Below are 19,923 nucleotides of genomic sequence, written 5' to 3' on the forward strand. Positions count from 1 at the left end.
AAAGTTCACTTGGACATTGTGGCAAAAAAATGTCAGAACATACTAAGTTTTATGGGCCTATTCCAGTGTCAATCACCAGTGACAATGAAGGTATACGATTATCTAGAGGACCTCCACATGAACCTCTCAAACAATTCAGTCCTCACTCTGGAGTAACTGCGACCATTCCTACAGACTTCTTCAGGGACTTAATTGACTCTGGCACAGAAAAAAAGATAACAACCCAGCTTAATGAAGCTTTTCAAAATTTCCTTGAAAAGGTGGGCAAATACATGGGGAGGCCCAACAAAGCATTGGGTTCCAGAAACAAGTAGACCTTTTTAATCCTGCATGACTCTGCATCCTACTCAAGGACAAGACTGCATATTCAGCCATCCCTGGTTTGAGCGAGGGGCCTGATCAGGAGCTTTGCTTCTACTTTGAACATGTAGGCCCAGAAGCAGTTCAGGTATCGGTTTTAGGGGTGATTGACTCTGATCTCTTTTGGCATGGAATGGCTGACTGAATTCCAGTCCTTTCACAGCTGTGCACAAGGACTGTGTGACCACTTCTGCAGATGCTGAAAGGAACAACAGCACCTACAAATTATTTTGTCAGCCAGACATTGGTCCCTCTCAGAACAATCAATCTGGGCATTATTGTTTTTACATTATAATCAGCAGCACATTATTGGGCTAGACCTGGGTTGCTCAGAAGAATTGCATATACACTGGCAAGATTAAAACCTTAGAAGACAAGCATACAGGTTCCATGGTTATCATTCCTTTATAGGTTATGTTATATGTGTAGACCTTGCCCTAAACCAACTTGTCTCAAATGTAAATAAATATATAAATAAGATCCATGTGTTTGGTGCTTAAAGAATTTCAAAACAAAGTGTCGCAAAAATGCTGAAAAATTCCCACATTTGTGCCACAAAATGTGCTTATTTAGGTTGCAAAATTTGCTAAAACATGCCGCAATATCCTGGGGGGTCTGTCTGAAGCCAGGTCACATTATTATAAACCAACAGGGCACTTCCTTGTCCGGACTGCTTTATAGAATATTCACCCTTACATTAAATTCCCCACATAGTGGAGCCCTCTATCTCAAATGTGACCATGAAGGGACCAGAGGGACCACACCAGGCTGCTATGAAATATGCTTAACCTTTACAAATCTAATTTGTAGGTCTGTGACACCAACATGCCTATCCTCAGTGACTTTTGTGAAAAGAACAGGGCACATTACTGGCCATCAGATACCTCACCCTACACCCTCACCCACTGCATAGATCACCCTCTGGCCATACCCCTTTCCAACAACACATGCAGTTTCTGGCTTGCCGTAGCTTTTGGCAAGGCAACAGCACTACGATGCTATGCTAAAAGCAGTTGCATTCTCTTCAATCAAGTAACATAGTATATATTTCTAACTATTAGAATGAGACAGAATGACTTACACAGCCCATTTGTCCACTTAGTTTTTGTTGAAAGTTAGGCTGTACATATGTTGCATAATACACTAAGAGAATGGACTACTGATTGTAGCAGAAAGATAGATGATCATTGGTATACACCCCTGTTAGACAATACACCCTTTAGATTAATAAATGTAGGAGTTGTCCCACATTAGTCAGCCACAAGAAACTTTATTCAGCTATAAACCAGATAAGCAATAACATTGTTTCAATTGATGGTCAAACGCACTCTTCACAATTGTGAACAGTGACTATGGTATTCTAGTTACTCACAATTTCCATCACAGATTAAGTCAACAAAATCAGTGTGGAGTGACGTTTATGGGAGATTGGAACTAGGCAGTGAAAACGGTACCAGAAAATCTATCCTGCAAAGCCATGTGCTTCCCTTGTACATGGCTTCTGTATTGGTGCTAAATGAGAAAGGAAGATATGAATATTGTTTAATAAAGGCTCATTAAGAGGATGTCATTAGACGAATCGGTTCATAAAATATGACCTCTTTACAAGGGACCCCGAGTTAGATCACCCACTAACCTTCATTTTTCAGATGAATGCATCTAAGACTTAATCAACCAGTGGTTTTAACTAGTTTTGTGACATAACAGTACCATGTCTAATGCCATAAATAAATCAATGAAAAAGAGGGACACTCTTAGGGCCAGAATATGAGTGGGTCGGATAATTCCGACCAGTGTGTAAGCCCCTGTTACCTTCATTTTTCAGATGAATGCATCTAAGACTTAATCAACCAGTAGTTTTAACTAGTTTTGTGACATAACAGTACCATGTCTAATGCCATGAATAAATCAATGAAAAAGAGGGACACTCTTAGGGCCAGAATATGAGTGGGTCGGATAATTCCGACCAGTGTGTAAGCCCCTGTTTACGCACAGGTCCGAATTACGAGTTAGAAGGTATTTAACACATCCGATAATTATCGAATGCATTAAATACCTTAACCTTTGCTAAATTTCAGCAGGTCAAACCTGCCGGAATTTAACAGGGGGAAATCCTATGGTGCATAGCATGCAGGATTGGTGCATTAAACACCAAAGTCCACGTTTTCCCAACAAAATGGTAGTAGGTGCTATTTATCGCAACCAATAAATAACGTACACCATGGTACTCTGATTTATCAGGGGTGAAAAATAACACCTGTACGCGTAACCAGGCCCCAAGGCTAATCTTTGGTGTCTTTCAACCCATTCATTACAGGATCTCCTTGCATGATTACAAGCAAGTGGTGATGCTACAGGAAAATGTTATCAGCTCCAGCATCTGCAGGTCTACATGTTTCAGCTAAAAAAACTTTACCTGAATAGGTCAATTGGCTTCCATCAGGACTGAATTCAGATCCTTACATTGGGCCTAATGGGTTTATCATAATTCACTACACCACTGGTGAGAATAACAAACTATAATCTTGGAATAAACATTTAGATAAGCAACAGGACACCCCAGTCATTCCTGAACTTCTTCAGAATGTTGGCAGGAGAGGCAGAGTTAGAAAGGAGTACTGGAGTCCTGTGCTCCACTGTAGCTAGAATAAGTCTCCCATAGAAAGCTTTCTTAGAAGTTTCAGAGTGAATTTCCCCTCAAAAAGGGTCAGAGGTTTACTCCTGTCAAGGGATGAAACAAATATGTTTCTGAAGTGGAAATGGGAAGAAAACACCCTTAAAATTGATGGGATAAGGGGAAAGGTGTTTCTCCACAAATAATTATGCTTTCCCTGTAGGGATAATAAGTTAAACAAGTTTAACATTTACAGAGCACAATTGCACAGTATGTAAACATACAAATGCATAAATACCTATACATTAGCATATTGTTTAACTTTTTTCTAGGAGTACTCATGGGAGCCTGAGTCTGATAGAGTTTCCCACACACTCGCATCAGTAGAGGCTGTGGGGGCCTCTGTTACACCTCTGACTGGGCCAGCATGTGTGATGTGCTGATATAGTCACACCATGGTGATAAACACACGATTCTAAGCAATTGCCATCCTAGTGGTAGAGTTTGAGGCCTCAAATGTCCTTACATAAAAAATTATGGGAGGTCTTATAATGGACTTTACTAGAACTAAAAACAAATAAAAGTTGTACCTTGTGATACATGTCCTGAATATGCATGCCACTTGGTTTTGAAATTATAGTTTTGACCCTAACTCTTGGTCCATGTTACCTATTATTCGTTATTATTAAGATGATACTTTTGAGACTTGGTGTCATATATACCTGGCTTGCAGCTAATAATTACTGATTTCAGAGGCTATATCAGCCAGGGATTCACTAATTTCCCCTATGTAAATAGTTGAACAGAAGCACTATACTATTATTTATTGTATAACTTTGAACATTGGTATTGTGACCATTAATGCTATACACCATATAATTAAAGAATGTAAGATATCTACCTCAGACTGGGAGATTTAGGACCATTCTGTAATGATGTACAAGGGACAGTGGACTGAGGTACCTGTTCGTCTGTACCAAAACAGTTCAGTTCCTACACATGTGCTGTGCTGAAAACTGTCACTTTAACATACAGCTACTACTTTTAGATGGTGCCAGGCTTCGTGACTCCATCTTAGTAAGATGCTGCTTGCTAAGCTACTTATCAGTGCACAAGAATAGCTAGTCTTACAAGATCTGAAGCACAAATGCCTTTGCTGTCATTTCACTGTGCCTCTTAAATAGTATCTGTACCTGGCTCAGTCGATTCTGCAAGCGAAGCAAAAACCAATGGATCCTCCAGAATATCGTCATCATTGTCTTCTATTGCAACTGATATTTCACCTGATGAAAAGAAGAGGAGGAAATATTTCTGAAATTGCTGAAATCCAACTTCTGGAACAAATTAAACTCCATTTCTTCCATCTTTTGACTAGCCAGGCAAACGTCTAAACAGTTTTATGTGAATTTATATGACACAATGTAAATTAAGACTATTCATGATAAATAAAGTATATTAAAAATCATTACCCTTTGTCTATTTTCATATGAGGTATTCTCGATGTGTACCATGGCTAACACATCCAGGCCAATGCTCACCAGGTTACTTATTAACTTCTCTTGACCACGAGGCCCATCTACTCTACCCAAATTCTGGATCATTGCAAGTCACTGAGTTAAGCAACTGTTGTAGAGCTCCATATGCTATGAGCAGGTCAAGGACTTGAATCCTAGGTTGCCAACTTAACTTTCATCCTGCCAAGACCAATAAACTGATATAGTTGACTTTAGCAATAATAACCACCACAAATCAAGAGTCATACAATAAATGAGCTTCTGGAGTGCACTACATACACTTCCAAAGACATCTAATTACAGAGCCTCTCCCCAACCTTTTGCAGCCCTTTATGGTCTGCAGGTTTTTTGAAATTCTGTTTCTTTACATTCAGTACATTTCTTTTAAGTCTACATAACATGTACCACCCCTTGTTAAGCAGAGACCAATTCTGAGCCCAGCTTTGTACCCTGAGACACATTTCTTGGATAAAGCCCATTGAGGGGTGTATCCGCATGACTGGCTTTTCAATCTTACATATACCAAGTCAACTTCTTCCTTTTGTTGCACAGAAATGATCCTTTCTTCAGGATGGAAATGAGGTTAGAAGGAGAGCGTTTGGCATCAGACTGCCTTTGCAGGAATGGAATATAAAATAAAGTCACTTGCTCCTGTGCATTTTCACAAACACCCAAGACAACAAACCTGTGTTCTTTTAGGTCTTCAAGAAGAAAGTGTGCCATTTAAATGTGAAACTTCAGACATGGGAACCTTCATTGCTGTCATTAATGAGGCTTCTTTTTACATGGTAGGTGAAAAGTAGAGGCAACTGTTTACTCATCCAAGAATTACTTAAGTTCACAAAAAGTTAAATTTGTATTATAAAACCTCTAGTCCTGAGTCACATAATCAATCAATCAATCAATCAAGGCATTTGTAAAGCGCACTACTCACCCGTGAGGGTCTCAAGGTGCTGGGGGGGTGCTACTGCTCGAACAGCCAAGTCTTGAGGTGTCTCCTGAAGGTTAGTAGGTCCTGTGTCTGTCACAGGTGGGTGGGAAGAGTGTTCCACGTCTTAGCGATGAGGTTGGAAAACAATCTGCCACCGGCGGCCATTCTGTGGGACGGTGGCGAGGGCAAGGTCAGCGGAGCGAAGTTGTTGGGTCGGGGTGTAGAAGGAGAGCCGTCTGTTGAGGTATTCTGGTCCGGTGTTGTGCAGTGCCTTGTGAGCGTCGGTGAGGAGTTTGAACATGATTCTCTTGTTGACGGGGAGCCAGTGCAGGTCTCTCAGGTGGGCTGTGAAGTGGCTGTGGAAGGGGGATGTCCTGGATGAGGCATGCGGAGGCGTTCTGTATGCGTTGCAGTCTTTTCTGGAGCTTGGCTGTGGTTCCTGCGTAGAGGGCGTTGCCGTAGTCCAGTCTGCTGTTTACGAGAGCTTGGGTGACCGTCCTTCTGGTTCCAGTGGGGATCCATTTGTAGATCTTCCAAAGCATGCGGAGGGTGTTGAAGCAGGAGGAGGAGAAGGCGTTGACTTGCTGGGTTATTGATAGCAATGAGTCCAGGATGAATCCCAGGGTTCGTGCGTGGTCGGTGGGTGTCGTTACGGTTCCCAGTGTGGCAAGCCACCAGGTGTCGTCCCAGGCAGAGGAGGTGGAGCCGAGGATGAGGACCTCAGTCTTGTCAGAATTCAGTTTCAGGCAGCTGTTCATCATCCATTCGGCGATGGCCTTCATTCCTTCGTGGAGGTTGGTTTTAGCAGTGGCGGGGTCCTTGGTGAGAGAGAGGATCAGCTGGGTGTCTTCGACGTATGAGAAAGTGTTGAGGTTGTGAGATTGGACGATATTTGCGAGCGGAGCCAAATAGACGTTAAAGAGGGTCGGACTGAGGGACGATCCCTGGGGTATACTGCAGATGATTTTGATGGCTTCATAGCGGAATGGAGGGACTCTCTGGGTTCTGCTGGTGAGGAAGGAAGTGATCCAGTCCAGGGCTCTGTCGCGGATCCCTTCGTCATTGAGGCATGTGCGTAGGGTGTGATGGTAGACGGTGTTGAACGCGGCCGAGAGGTCCAGGAGGATGAGGGCCGCGGTTTCACCATTGTCAAGTATGATCCTGATATCGTTGGTGGCGGCGATGAGGGCAGTTTTGGTGCTGCGGTTGCTAGGGCATCCAGATTAAGACGGGTCCAGGGTTTTGTTCTCCTCAAGAAAGCAGAGCAGTTGCTTGTTGACAATTTTCTCTATGACTTTTGCCGGGAAGGGGAGCAGGGAGATGGAAGTTCTTGAGGTCCTTTGGGTCCGCCTTGGGTTTCTTGAGGAGGGCATTAATCTCAACATGTTTCCAGCTCTCCGGGAAGGTGGCAGTCTGGAAGGACATGATGAGGATCTTCCGGAGGTGGGGTGCGATGACGGAGCTCGCTTTGTTGAAGATGTGGGGTCGGATGGTGAGCCGGAGTCAATGGTGTTCATGATTTTGATGGTGTCATCGTCGTTGTTGTGGGTCAAGGACAGCAAGAGGCTGGGGTGGCTGGAGGGCGGTGAATCTGTGGTGTCAGTGGTTGACGGGGGGTCTGGGTATTGAAGCTGTCATGGATGCCTGCAATCTTGCGGTAGAAGAAGGTGGCTAGGGAGTCACAGAGATCTTGTGATGGCAGGATGTCGTTGATGTTGGCATCGGGGTTGGAGAGTTCCTTTATGATGTTGAAGAGCTCCTTGTGGCTGTGTGCGTTGTTGTCGTTGCGTTCTTTGAAGGTGGTTCTGTTGGCGGTTTGGATGAGTTGGTGATGTCTGCGGATGGAGTTCTTGAAGGCTGTGTGGTTGGCTGGGGTATGTTCTTGGCACCACGTTTTCTCGGAGTCTTGGGCATCTTTGCTTAGATTCTTGGACGTCGGCGGTAAACCAGAAGGCCTTTCTGTTGGTGCGTCTGTTAGAAGGTTTCTTGATCGGGGCGTGAGTGTTGGCACAGTCGTCGATTCATTGCCTGGGGTTGCAGGCTGCTGTGTCGGTGGTGCCAATAGGTGGGGTCCGGGAGAGGGTGGTGATCAGCTGGTCTTCGGTGACCTTGTTCCATCTGCAGTAGGGAATCCGCTGAGGGAGATGGTGTGTTGTGGGTGTCTCAAAGGAGAAGTGGATGCAGCAGTGGTCGGTCCAGTGGAGTTCGGTCATGTGGCTGAAGGAGATGAGTTTTCTGGCGTAGAAAATGGGGTTGAGCCTGTGACCAGTGGAGTAGGTGGGTGTCATGACGAGCCGCTTGAGGCCGAGGTTGGCGATGAGGGTGGTGGAGTTGTTGTAGTTGGAGTTCTCGAGGTGGAAGTTCAGGTCCCCAAGTAGTATGTAGTCTGTGGATACGAGGGTGTTTGTGCTGATGACGTCAGAGATGGAGTCGCTGAACTGCTGTCAGGGTGCAAGGGGTCTGTAAACAAGGGTCCCTCTGAGGGTGGTGTTTGGATCGGTGTGGATCTGGAAGTGCAGGTGTTCCTGTGAACTATGGTGATGCCTCCTCCTGGTCTGTTGTTGCAGTCTCTACGGGTGATCTTGTAGCCGTCCGGGATGGCTATGACGATGTCGGGCACTGAGGAGGGGTTCAATCAGGTATCAGTCAGGAAGGCGACGTCTGGGGAGGCTGAGTCAAGTAGGTTCCAGAGTTCGATAGCGTGCTTATGGATGGAGCGGGTGTTGAGTAGGATGCATCTGAGATGGTTGCGTCCTGCCTTGGTGGGTGGGTCGCTGTCGTGGAGGCTGGTGAAGGTGCAGTTCCGGCAGGAGAAGGGTCCGCGGGTGAGGTGCAGTGTGGCTTGGTGGCAGGTGGATGAGTGGCCGGCATTGAGCGTGAGGAGGGTGGTGGCATCATAGCGGAGAAGAGTGTCGTGGTGGGGGGGTGAGAACCAGGGGTTCCGGAGCTCGGCGCGGTCAAGGCCCGGTTGCCTTAGGCACACTTTTGGCGCGCAGCAGCTGCCATTAAGTAGGGAGGGGGGAGGAGAGGGCAGCTGTGAGGCGGGGCGGAAAACGGCGCAAAAAAAGTAGGCGGGCAGCATCTGCAGGAATGCAGCGCGAGAGAGAGGAGGCATGCGGGGCTGCAGGGGCAGCAACGGCGGAGGAGAGAGAAAGGGGGGACAGCGAGAGAGAGCGGAGTGAGGGGAGAGAAAAACGAGGAAGTGTGTAACGCAGAAGCAAAAGGAGCACAAAAGGGACAGACACTGAAGAGAAAGCACAACAGATAGCAAAGCAGAAAAAAGGAGGAGAGAGGCAGAGAGCAGCCTAGTAGGAAAGCAGAGCACTCCCACTAGACACCAGGGATGAGGCACAGGCAGAAGCCTGCAGGTGGAGGAGGGCCTCAAACTCAGAGGTCAGGAGTTAAGAGGAACGAGGGCTCTACTTGCAGGAGGAGCTACAGGAGGCAGAGCAGTTCACTGACCAGGTCAGCATTTGTGGGTTTATGTGAAAGGAAATTACAATCAAATGGAAAGTCCACCTATGGGGCTTCTTTCTTATGATCAACTCTGTGTTATGTCATGGAAAACTGAAAAGAGGGTGTTATGCGGGGGCAAGGGTGTGTAAGCATAAAACTTCCGGTAAACACTCACAAAGCCATTATTTATGTGTGTGATTTTGCCATGGTGCAACATATTTTTTGGGTGACTGGATTACAGAAAAATAGACGTAACGTAGGAGAGTAAAAACCATCTTCAATGATACTCAAAAATAATTTTCATAGTTACTAAGCCAAAAGGACAGGACCCCTTTGAGCAAAAGTGGGGTAAACAGTGTTCAGGAGCCAATCTATGAGCATGGCTAATCTGGGCCAGATTGGTCAAATTGATCAAACGGTATAAGGGGGTCCCAACATCTGTGACTCCTGCAAATAACAAGGATTTTTACATAGAAACGTTTCTCCAATTTAACTCAGAAACCGATTACCAAACCCCCACTTGCACCCAAGTATAATCGTGCAGCGTTTTGATTATTTGGTGTATTTTCTTTGTCTGCTGAAATTTTGCCCATCTACTTTGGTGACGTAAGGCAAAATGTCACTGCTTGGTGCACATGTGCCAGATAAGCATATGTATGTAAATGTTAGAGAAGAATCCTTGTGAACAGCTGGAAATACAAAACACAGACATGTGGTGCAGCCATTAAGGGTCGGACTGGGGCAGAAGAAAACCCCAAGGACCTAAAAAATGGTGACCCCATTTGCACATCAGATAGCTAAAGAAGTGGTATACATTTGAAATTTGGGACAGCTTTTTAACTAGTAACCATGCGCTGGTTAGGTGTTTTGCAGGGTATGGGAGACTATGTATTTGTGATTACTGCAGGCAATGTTTGTGGTAATATCAGGGAAATCAACAATAAACCACACCAGACCATTAATCACGGAGACAAGCAACTAACCAAGCATTGGCAAAGCCAATAGTTCTCCACAATGCAAGAGCTATTGGCTTAGCCAATGTGTTTCACCCATATTGTACACCGGCGTGGCTGCTGTTCAGCATGGCTAAATGTTAGTGGCATAGAGGAGAGTGGCACAGAGTGTCGTAGAGTGGAATGATGAAGAGTGGAGCAAAGTGTTGTAGAGTTAAGTGGCAGAGAGTTTTGTGTATTAAAGTAGCATAGTGTGGAGTCTTGTAGAGTGGCATATAGTGGAGAGACATAGAGTAGAGTGGACTGGTGTAAAGTGTATTGGCATAACGTGTTTCTGACTATAGTGGCGTAGAGTGAAGTGGCATTGAGGTCAGTGGCACTAAATTCAGTGGCATACAATGCAGCATTGTAGTACGCAGTGGCGTAGATTACAGTGGTGCATAGTAGAATGCAGTGGTGCAGACTGGAGTGGAGCAGAGTAGAGTGGGGCAGAGTACAGTGGCGTAGAGTGGTGCAGAGTGGAATTGCTTAGAGCTGAGTGACGCAGAGGGAAGTGGCGCAGGGTAGAGTTGAGTGCCATAGAGTGCAGTGGCGTAGAGTGCAGACTAGAGTCGACTGGTATAGAGTACAGTGGCATGGAGTGATGCAGAGTAGAGTAGCACAGAGTTGTGTAGAGTTGTGCAGAGAAGAGTGGATGACAATTCAGTGGCAGAGAGTGCAGTGTTGCAGAGTAGAATGTCAGAGTACAGTGGAGTAGAGAGCAGTGGTGTAGAGTACAGTGATGCAGAGTAGAGTGCAGTGGCCAAGAGTGCAGTCACAGAGTGTAGTTGTGTAGAGTGCACTGGCCCAGAGTGCAGTGGTTAAAAGTAGAGTGGTGAAAAGTTCAGTGGCGTGGAGTGGTGTGAAGTAAAGTGGCATAGAGTAGATTGTTTCAGAGGCGAATGAAGTGGTGTAGAGTACAGTGGTGCAGGGTAGAGTGGAGTTGCATAGAGTGGCATAGAGTGTAATGGTGTAAAGTACAGTGGCGTAGAGTGGAATTCTGAAGAGTAGATCAGTGTGGCCTAGACTAGAGTGGTGTAGGGTGCAGTGGTGAAGAGTGCAGTGTTGTACAGTAAAGTGGCGAAGGGTGCATTGGCATAGAGTAGAGTGGTATAGGGTAGAGTACAGAGGCGTAGTGTGAGTGGCCTAGAGTGCAGTGGCATAAAGGGGTGGTGCACAGTGCGGTGGAGTGGTGTAAAGTGGAGTGGTGCAGAGTAGAGTACAATGGTGTGGAGTGGTACAGAGTAGAGTGGTGTGGCGTAGAGGTGGGTATTCATGGTGTGGTAGCACACTGCCATTACAGACAACACATTTTCAATTGAAATGACCATTACATTTGCACAGACATACAGTTTTACTCATAAAAGTATTCAGTGCACAGACGAAAGTGTGTGGAAATTGCATCACTCAATGTAATGATTTGATTTGATAATATTAAAGTATTTGTTTAGAACACACTTCAGAAATAACAAAAAATGTGCTTCATTGTGTTCCTAATCCTGATAATATTCTGAAAAACTTCAGTTCATTTAAATGTTGTTGTGTGCTAGAAACAAACTCTTGCCTACCCCCAGTATCCAGCAAGATTGGCACATAAATCCTCTCAATCTGACGTCAGAGAAAGAAAAACAAGCACTCTCGAAAGACAGCGCCTGACATTTGACATCAGTCTTTGAATGAACTCAAGCTCGACAGCCTAAAACAAATAAAGCTAGCAAATGGTTAAAGCAAGAATATGTGACTTACAAACCACAAAGCCAATAACAAGCAAAAAGCAGAATGCATTCCTAGGTAAGCATTCTGAATGTCCCCTGCAATCCTAAAACAGCCCCACACACTGATCTATTAGACTTGCCCTTCAGTCACTGCATGTTTGCCCTAATGGGTAGTCCGGCCCTTGCAGGCAATTCAGACTAATATGAGGACAACGGCTACAGTTTGCCAAATTGCATCTGCGTAAAAGGAAAACAACAGAGAAAATGTGTGAAAATGACAAAGCACAATGAAAACTGTTGCTGAACCAATAGGTACAGCAACATTTCTGGACTCATTCACAAAATTCAAATATTCCTGGAAGCATTGGGGCTTGAAAATATGTGCGTTTACCAATGTTAGAAGAGAACCATGAACAATAGGAGGCCTTTTTTTTTACAAAGAGACAAGAATTGTTTTGAACTCGCATATGCACTAATGTAGCATGGTTTAATAAATCCAGAAAGATGTGGACCCTGGACCCGCTCAAAATGACTGTTCTCTTTTTAGACATTATCTTAATGTTTCATTTTCTCTACTGCGAATCGGCCAACTCTCCCCATTTAGGGCCAGATGTAGGAAACGATTTGCGACTCGCAAACGGCAAAAATTGCCGTTTGCAAGTCGCAAATGTGAGTTTCCTATGCAGAAATGCATTTTGCGAGTCGGGACCGACTCGCAAAATGCATTTCCGACTCGCAAATAGGAAGGGGTCCCCATGGGACCCCTTCCCCTTTGTGAATGGACCACAAAATATTTTTTCAGGGCAGGTAGTGGTCTACCTGCCCTGAAAAAATACCGAAACTAAAGGTTTCGGATTTTTTTTTAAGTGCAGCTCGTTTTCCTTTAAGGAAAACGGGCTACACTTAAAAAAAAAAAAACTGCTTTATTTAAAAGTAGTCACGAACATGGAGGTCTGCTGACTACAGCAGGCCTCCATGTTAGCGAGTGCCCATGGTCGCTATGGGGCCGCAATTTGCGACCCACCTCATTAATATTAATGAGGTGGGTCTTTGCGACCCCATAGCAACTCGCAGACGGTGTCTGAGACACCATTCTGCATACCAAATTGCGAGTTGCAATTTGCGAGTCGGATGGACTCGCAAATTGCAACTCGCAATTTGGTTTGTTGCTACATCTGGCCCTTAGTGTGCTGCTGCTGGTGCCTGAGGGCCTCTGGACAACAAACATAATACTTCCACTACTGACTCTGGATCAGTGTCGGATTAGGATCACAATTCGGCCCGGGCACCCCCAAACCACTGGCCCACATTCCCGGATCATACCTGTTCATGAAACATCATTCGGCTAATCCCACTGGGCTCATTTTTGTAGAAATGTTTGATAGATTATGTATTTTAAAGCTCACAGGGCCAAAAAACATTGGTGAAAACTAGAAGCACTGCATTTTGGCCGGGCAGGCACGGTGTAATATAATGGCCTAAAGGCCACAACTCCTCATCTGGCTATGTTTGCCACCTGGCCATTTTTTTACCCAGCATTATTGGTATTTTAATGTTCTGGCCACTACGAAAATGAAGACAATCATTTAAAGTTAAAGTTTCTCCTCTGATCAATATGTACTTTACACAGTAAACGCAAGGTGAAAGCAGATTAAAATGTGGTCCAAAGCTCCGTTAATAATCCGTGATTGATAGTTAAACTAAACAATGACAGAAAGGCCTTGTTAAAAAGGAATACAGACGTTTTTATTATATGAAGAATCCTCTTTCATTATTACGCTCCAGCCTCCGCACTTAAAACATGAACAAACAGAAGGTTATATTTTTTATTGTAGTTTTGTATAGCATGAAATGGGCCCAAGGGCATTTTAGCGATTATAGGAGCACCAGTTAGATTACCGAAGATCAAATTCATTTTTATTTTAGACCTTGGCCAATTAAGTCATTTGCCCAGAATCACAGGATGTTGAGCTGAGGCTGGGACTCAAACCTATTTCCATAGTTCCAAATTCAGCAGCTCTGACCCTAACATTACATCAGTTTCTTACTGGGTAAGGTGCCTTACAGCGAGGCCTTGGTAAACATACACCCCGTCCACACCAAGGACTGAAAGACACTGGGTCCAAGGTGCCAACAACATGCCCTCAGCTAGGCTGCTTCACTTCCTCTCCCCCTACCCAGCCAACTAAAGCCTCAGGGTGATGGCCTGGCTAGGGAGGGGTGAAGAAAAAGTGAAGAAAAGCACAGAGCTGTTGCTGCTCCAGGGGCACTGAGGCCTCCAGGGGCGCCCAATGGCCACATCACCTGCTCCCAGCCAAGGCTGTTGCACTATCAGTACCCTGCCTCATTTTGACAACAGGGGAGTGGAACACTACTTCTGAGCGTCTGCACCCGTCCCATGGGGGCCAAACAAAAGCCTGCAGCGACCAGAACAATACTGGCTTAATGATGGTGCTGCAAGCTACCCCCTTAGAGCCTGCCTGCCCATGATGCTGGCCCCACATTACAGTGGCCTAGTGAGAAAGACAGGTGAACGAAGAATGGTTTTGTCCAACGCATTTTGGCCACCTGGTTCCTGGTTACAGATAAAGGCGTTACAATACAGACGACGTACGTGTAACAAACAATTGACTTAAAAATACACACAGGTAAAATACTTTTCCATATTGCAAAGATGCGAGCCGTAGTAGGTTCAGATGAATTAATCTATGATAAATACCACAATGCATTTAATTGATATGCAAGGTGTTTCTTCTAGTATATTAAAAGAAAACTAAACATATATAATTGTAGTTTGCATCTTGCTTTTTAGCATTTAGTCGTGCACCACCACACTACATTCATTCTTGTGATGAAAAAGAACACTGTGATATATAATGCAGGACTAATATCTGATAATAAGCCAGTATGGCCATGCTTAATCCTGAGAGTGTGCATCAAATCTTTAATGGCTAATAATTACATCATAGTACACTCAACTGAGCTATTTAACCCTAAAAATGTTAGGCACAGAACACATAAAAAATATTGAAAGTAACTTGTGAATGTTATAATGCTGGAACAAATAATTTAACTTAGTACGTAATCAAAATGATTGCATCCTCAGCTGTATCATGCTCATGTGAGCTGTTAGACAACCATGACCCATTCATTCTGTACCTCAATCAATCTTGTTTTCTATGACGTCTTAACAAAAAACATAAGAACCAAAATTTCATTTTCAATGTTGCACCCTTTCTTTTATGCAGGTGTGCAGTTCACATCATTCAAAATCTCTAAAAGCAAACTAAAAAAAAAATAGAAAAGAAAAGTTATTTTTAAATTAAGATGAAATCATATAAATCATATTCCTCCTCCCCAGTGTTTAGCCCATTTGGAATTTTGGTTTTCACATTAAGAATGTAATGAGAAAAAGGGCATCTCAGAAGCAGCAAATGATCTCCTCCTCGCCTGTTGGGTAAAATGCTGTCAACAGCAAAGATTCTCAGAAGCTCACTGCCACCACTATAATCTACACAGAAGTGCATGGCCACTTGGTAGTTTTTGCAATTATTCTCTATGGCTCTAAGATGTTCACGTACGCGTTATATTTTATTTTACTGATTGTATAGTGCTGCATACATATCTCTGTATGAGCACTCAAGAATATATACTGCGAAGTCAATAGCTCCACCTGGGATATCACGGCGTCGTGATCAACAAAACCAACAGTTCAGACCGGCTGCGGCGTCGTTGGCCAGCTACAGTGTTGGTAAGACCCGCAAACAGTACCTTTGGAATTGCAGGGTGTCGTGATCTTAGCGATGAGATCCAGAGAGCGGCGTTGCTGGCGTTGAAGGTGTTGGTTCCGGAGGTCAGTGCAGGGGTCGTCGGGCCCTTGAAGTCACACGCATTGCAGATCGAACTCCAGGCTGATGAAGTCAGGAGCGCTTCCGTGGATGGCGTCGAGGCTGCGGTGCAAAGGGGGACGAGGCGACATGTGGTGCCCACATGTCACTGTGCAGGCAGTGGCTCGGTGACGGCGTCCAGTGGCGTCGATGAGACCAGGCCTGCAGTGTGAAGCGGGGCGGTGCGACGTACGGTGTCACCAGGTCACGGTGCAGGCAGCGATGGCATCATTGCTGAAGCGCTGTTGTCGGAAGGCCCAGGTTGGCAGGGCGGGGCGGGATGGGCTCCGTGTGGCGTCCTTGAGTCGCAGTGCAGACAGGGATGACTGGTGACGAGACTAGAGTCAATGGTGCTGGCGTCGGTGGACCGGGGCTGCGGTGTGGGATGGGATAGTATCAGCAGGAGCAGCGGTATTGGGGATGCCCAGGCTGCGGTGTAAGCTAGGTGATGCTGGAGTGCGTGGCCCACAGGTCATGGTGCAAGGATCGGCTCAATGGCGGCGTCAGATGGCGGCACTGGTGAGACCAAGCCTGCGGTGTGAAGCGGGGTGGTGCGGCTCCGTGCGGCGTCGGCAGGTCACGGTGCAGGCCAGCAGCGTTGTTGGAGGCGTTGCTGTGGTTTTTCTCCCTGAACAGCACAAAACACACAGTTCCCAGTGCTGTAGGCAGATGAAACTGAAATGTTTGGTGTCCCTGAGACTTCAAACAGGAGGCAAGCTCTACTGCAAGCCCTTGGAGAACTCTCTCAAGCAGGATACACAGCAAAGTTCACCCTTTGCTCTCTTTTAAGGGAGAAGCAGCAACTGCAGGCCAACCAAGCAAAGCAACACAGCAAAGGGGCAGTAATCCTCCTCAGCTCTTCTCCTTGGCAGAGGTTCCTCTTGATCCAGAAAGATTCTAAAAGTCTGGGGTCTTGGGTCCACTACTTATACCCCTTTCTGCCTTTGCAGTAGGCATACTTCAAAGAAAAGTCTATGTTGTTCACAAGATCCTGTCTTGCCTTTGCCTGGCCCCAGACACATTCCAGGGGGTTGGAGACTGCATTGTGTGAGGGCAGGCACAGCCCTTTCAGGTGAAAGTGACCATTCCTCCCTACACTCTAGCCCAGATGGCCCATCAGGATATGCAGGCTACACCCCAGCTCCCTTTGTGTCACTGTCTAGAGAGAATTCACAACAGCCCAACTGTCAGTCTGACCCAGACGTGGAATACACAAGCAGGAAGAGGCACAAAATGGTTTAAGCAAGAAAATGCCCACTTTCTAAAAGTGGCATTTTCAAACAAACAATTTAAAAAACAACTTTACCAAAAGATGTATTTTTAAATCGTGAGTTCAGAGATCCCAAACTCCAAATCTCAATCTGCTCTCAATGGGAAACTGCACTTTAAGGATAATTAAAGGCAGCCCAGTGTTAACGTATGAGAGAGAAAGGCCTTGCAACAGTGAAAAAGGGGTGCCTTACATGTAGTCAAAGGGAAGGTTTGGGCCTTGCAAGTGCGTACACATGCCAGGTCGAATTGGCAGTTTAAAACTACACACACATGTTTACAGGGCTACTTATGTGGGTAGCAAAATCAGTGCTGCGGGCCTTCTAGTAGCATTTGATTTACAGGCCCTAGACACCTCTAGTGCGCTTTACTAGGGACTTGCTAGTAAATCAAATATGCCAATTATGGATAAGCCAATCACCATTACAATTTACATAGTGAGCCCTTGCACTTTAGCACTGATCAGCAGTGGTAAAGTGTGCAGAGACAATAAAACAGCATAAACAAATCAGAAAAACTAGGAGGAAGAAGACAAAAAGAAAACAAAAAGTTTGGGGATACCCCTGGAAAAAGGGCCATTTCCAAATGGAAGTACAAGGAGGAACATGTTAAGTCTCCTGGAAATGTAGTTAGAAAAATAGGTAGTTGACCTCAGTTGAATAGGTTGATGACCTTATTAATTCATTACACTGAATCGCTACTGGCACCTATCTCCTAAAGATTTTGTATACCAATGCGATAGGCAAGAAGATATGAATGCCAGCAAAACTATTGATCATAAAGGCCCGACAAATTATAGGGCGCCATTCTCAAAAGCCACACATGACCCCCCCCAAAAAGGCAGAGAAGGCTATGAAACAGTTCAAACTAAACCTTAACAGTATCCATTAAAGCACTGTTAATATTCATTCTATGACAAATACCACAGCACCATTTTCAAGTGGAAAGGGTGAGCCCAGCTCTGCACTGATTCTATTGTTTCTTTACCTTGCATTAACCACTATGAACCTGGCACATTTTTAAATCTTGTACAATGAACACATTTGTTTTTAATAGTGTCCTAGTTTTATTTGCTGCCTGGCGATTTAGATCAAAGTTTTTCACTATTGCAATACAATCAAATAATCAAAAGAGGTTTATTTTTTCATTTTTTATTAGAACAGTTAACATAATTAGTTCTCAGACACTATTACTTATTTGCTTGTGTGCATATTTGTGCTTGTTTTGTGGATTTGTTGAATACTGACTTAGCGCATTAACAATGTACTGAAAGCCCTAATGCAAAAGAGAGGCTCTAGATAACCACATGATCCTAAGGACAAATGAGACAAAAAATAGCCCTAGGGTGAAAGCACATTTTGTAGCTACTGATTGAAAAGTGACTCTGGAAATGTATGATATATGTTCTCCTTGCCCTTTGATGTGATGGACTGGATGATTATTCACTCTGCTCTAGGTCAATGATGGCATACCATGCATGTCGGCATCTATGTGCATTGTTTTGTTATTATTGTATTAAACCTCAAAGAAGGGATACTATAAAACAATATATCTCTACAGTAACTAGCTGCAAATTGTTATTTTCACTCAATTAGCTAATGCGACTTTTGGCAGTGGAGAGGCCTGGCTTTACTTTTCACAAGGACAATACTAGAGGGTTTGTTCAAAATATATTTTTAATATTTATCAAACACCTAGTACAATGTTGAAATATATTTATGGTTAAACTATTGTATAGATTTTTTTAAAACACCTATTTTGTGCTGCATGGAAGCACTAGCAGTAATTCAGTTCTGCTCAGTGTTCTTCTTCCTATTGATTAATCATTGATGAGGTGTGAGATGCCTCTCTGCCAGGACACAATAGAGTTGAGTCTGGGAGCAGGAAGGCTGGGAGGAGTAATCACTTTCCTTTTATCTTGCAATGGGGCCTGGTCCTTCTCAGTTGTTTACACTCAACAGGGATAAGTGGGAAGGAGTCTGAACTGGGGTTCCTACGAGATACATTTTTGCTACTCTCAAAATGGGGGAAAACTGTTTTCAGAATAGTCAAAGGGGCTTAGGCAAGGGTGGATCCTCATTTCCACAGGGCAGGCCTTGGGTAGAGTTTGAAGCTCCAAACCGTGGAGCTAGGTTACTGCCACTTTGAGCAGAGGCTTATGGAAAATGGAACAGTTTGCAAGCAGGCAAATAGGAACTACTTCAAAGCGTGGGATGGCTGGACTGTGGGAATCCTGCTAGGATTGGGTCTGACTGCATATCAGACTATATTTGATAAAAACCACAACCCACCACTTACTCATCAGAAGACAATTGGACCTGGTGAAGTCTCAGAGGGGTACATCAAGGGCACAATATCGCAGTACATTTACATCACAGCATTACATAAAAAATACAGTAAAACAGAAAGTCAATGGATGGGAAACAGCCTTTTACCATACAGCCTTTACCACGCAATGCCTTTACCACTCATGTCTTTACAATGCAAAGAAAATACTTATATCATTAAAGAAATACTTAGAAGCAAAGAGAGTGCATGGGGGCTCCGAATCTCCCTAATGCCAAATCACTGTGATGGGAGTGGGGAATTGCTTCAGGAATGGGGGGGAATATATATTAGCCTCATCATTGGGACTGATTTCTATATTAAAACATGCCGAGATAGCATTAACAACAACACAGGAAGAACAAAAATAGTTGAAAATGAACTGGAGAAAGTGGAATTAACAGAAGAATTCAGAAAGTTCAAGAAGGAAATTAGTAATAAAATAGAGAAACTTGAAGAGTCTGTCAAACTGAGGAAACAAAAATTCTTATGTGACAAATTAGAATATGAGGAAGGCAGAATATTCACATTTGATCTATACAAGTATATAAGAAAAATAAAATTAGCCAAAACCTTTGCAGAAAAGAAAGAAAAGAGCACAATGGATAACACACAAAAGTCACAAAAGCCAATCATTAAACTAACAGGAGAGGACAGAGAAACACTTACCACTTTAAATCAATCTCAGTGACAATGGGAAAAGGATAACCTCATAGAGAAAGAGGAGATATTTACACCACTTGGAGCAGGATTAAAGGCAAAAATACCAAAATCTTCATTCTGTCTCATCCTCCCACTGGAAACAAAGTGGACCAGCACCACAAGATGGTCCTACATGAGTTGTACAAAATCAAGAGAAA

The 19,923-nt window shown here is 44.3% G+C and overlaps 1 protein-coding gene across 1 annotated transcript in view; it reads right to left on the reverse strand.

Moving 5' to 3' along the window:
* Positions 1-19,923, reverse strand: part of PAICS (phosphoribosylaminoimidazole carboxylase and phosphoribosylaminoimidazolesuccinocarboxamide synthase) — a 408,935-nt gene that overhangs the window by 355,100 nt on the left and 33,912 nt on the right. The window contains exon 2 of the mRNA XM_069205847.1: positions 4,168-4,257. Coding sequence (XP_069061948.1) covers positions 4,168-4,257 — 90 coding nt within the window. The remainder of the gene's footprint in view (positions 1-4,167; positions 4,258-19,923) is intronic.

This window comes from Pleurodeles waltl, chromosome 1_2 (genome assembly GCF_031143425.1).
Source record: "Pleurodeles waltl isolate 20211129_DDA chromosome 1_2, aPleWal1.hap1.20221129, whole genome shotgun sequence".
Classification (NCBI taxonomy): Eukaryota; Metazoa; Chordata; class Amphibia; order Caudata; family Salamandridae; genus Pleurodeles; species Pleurodeles waltl.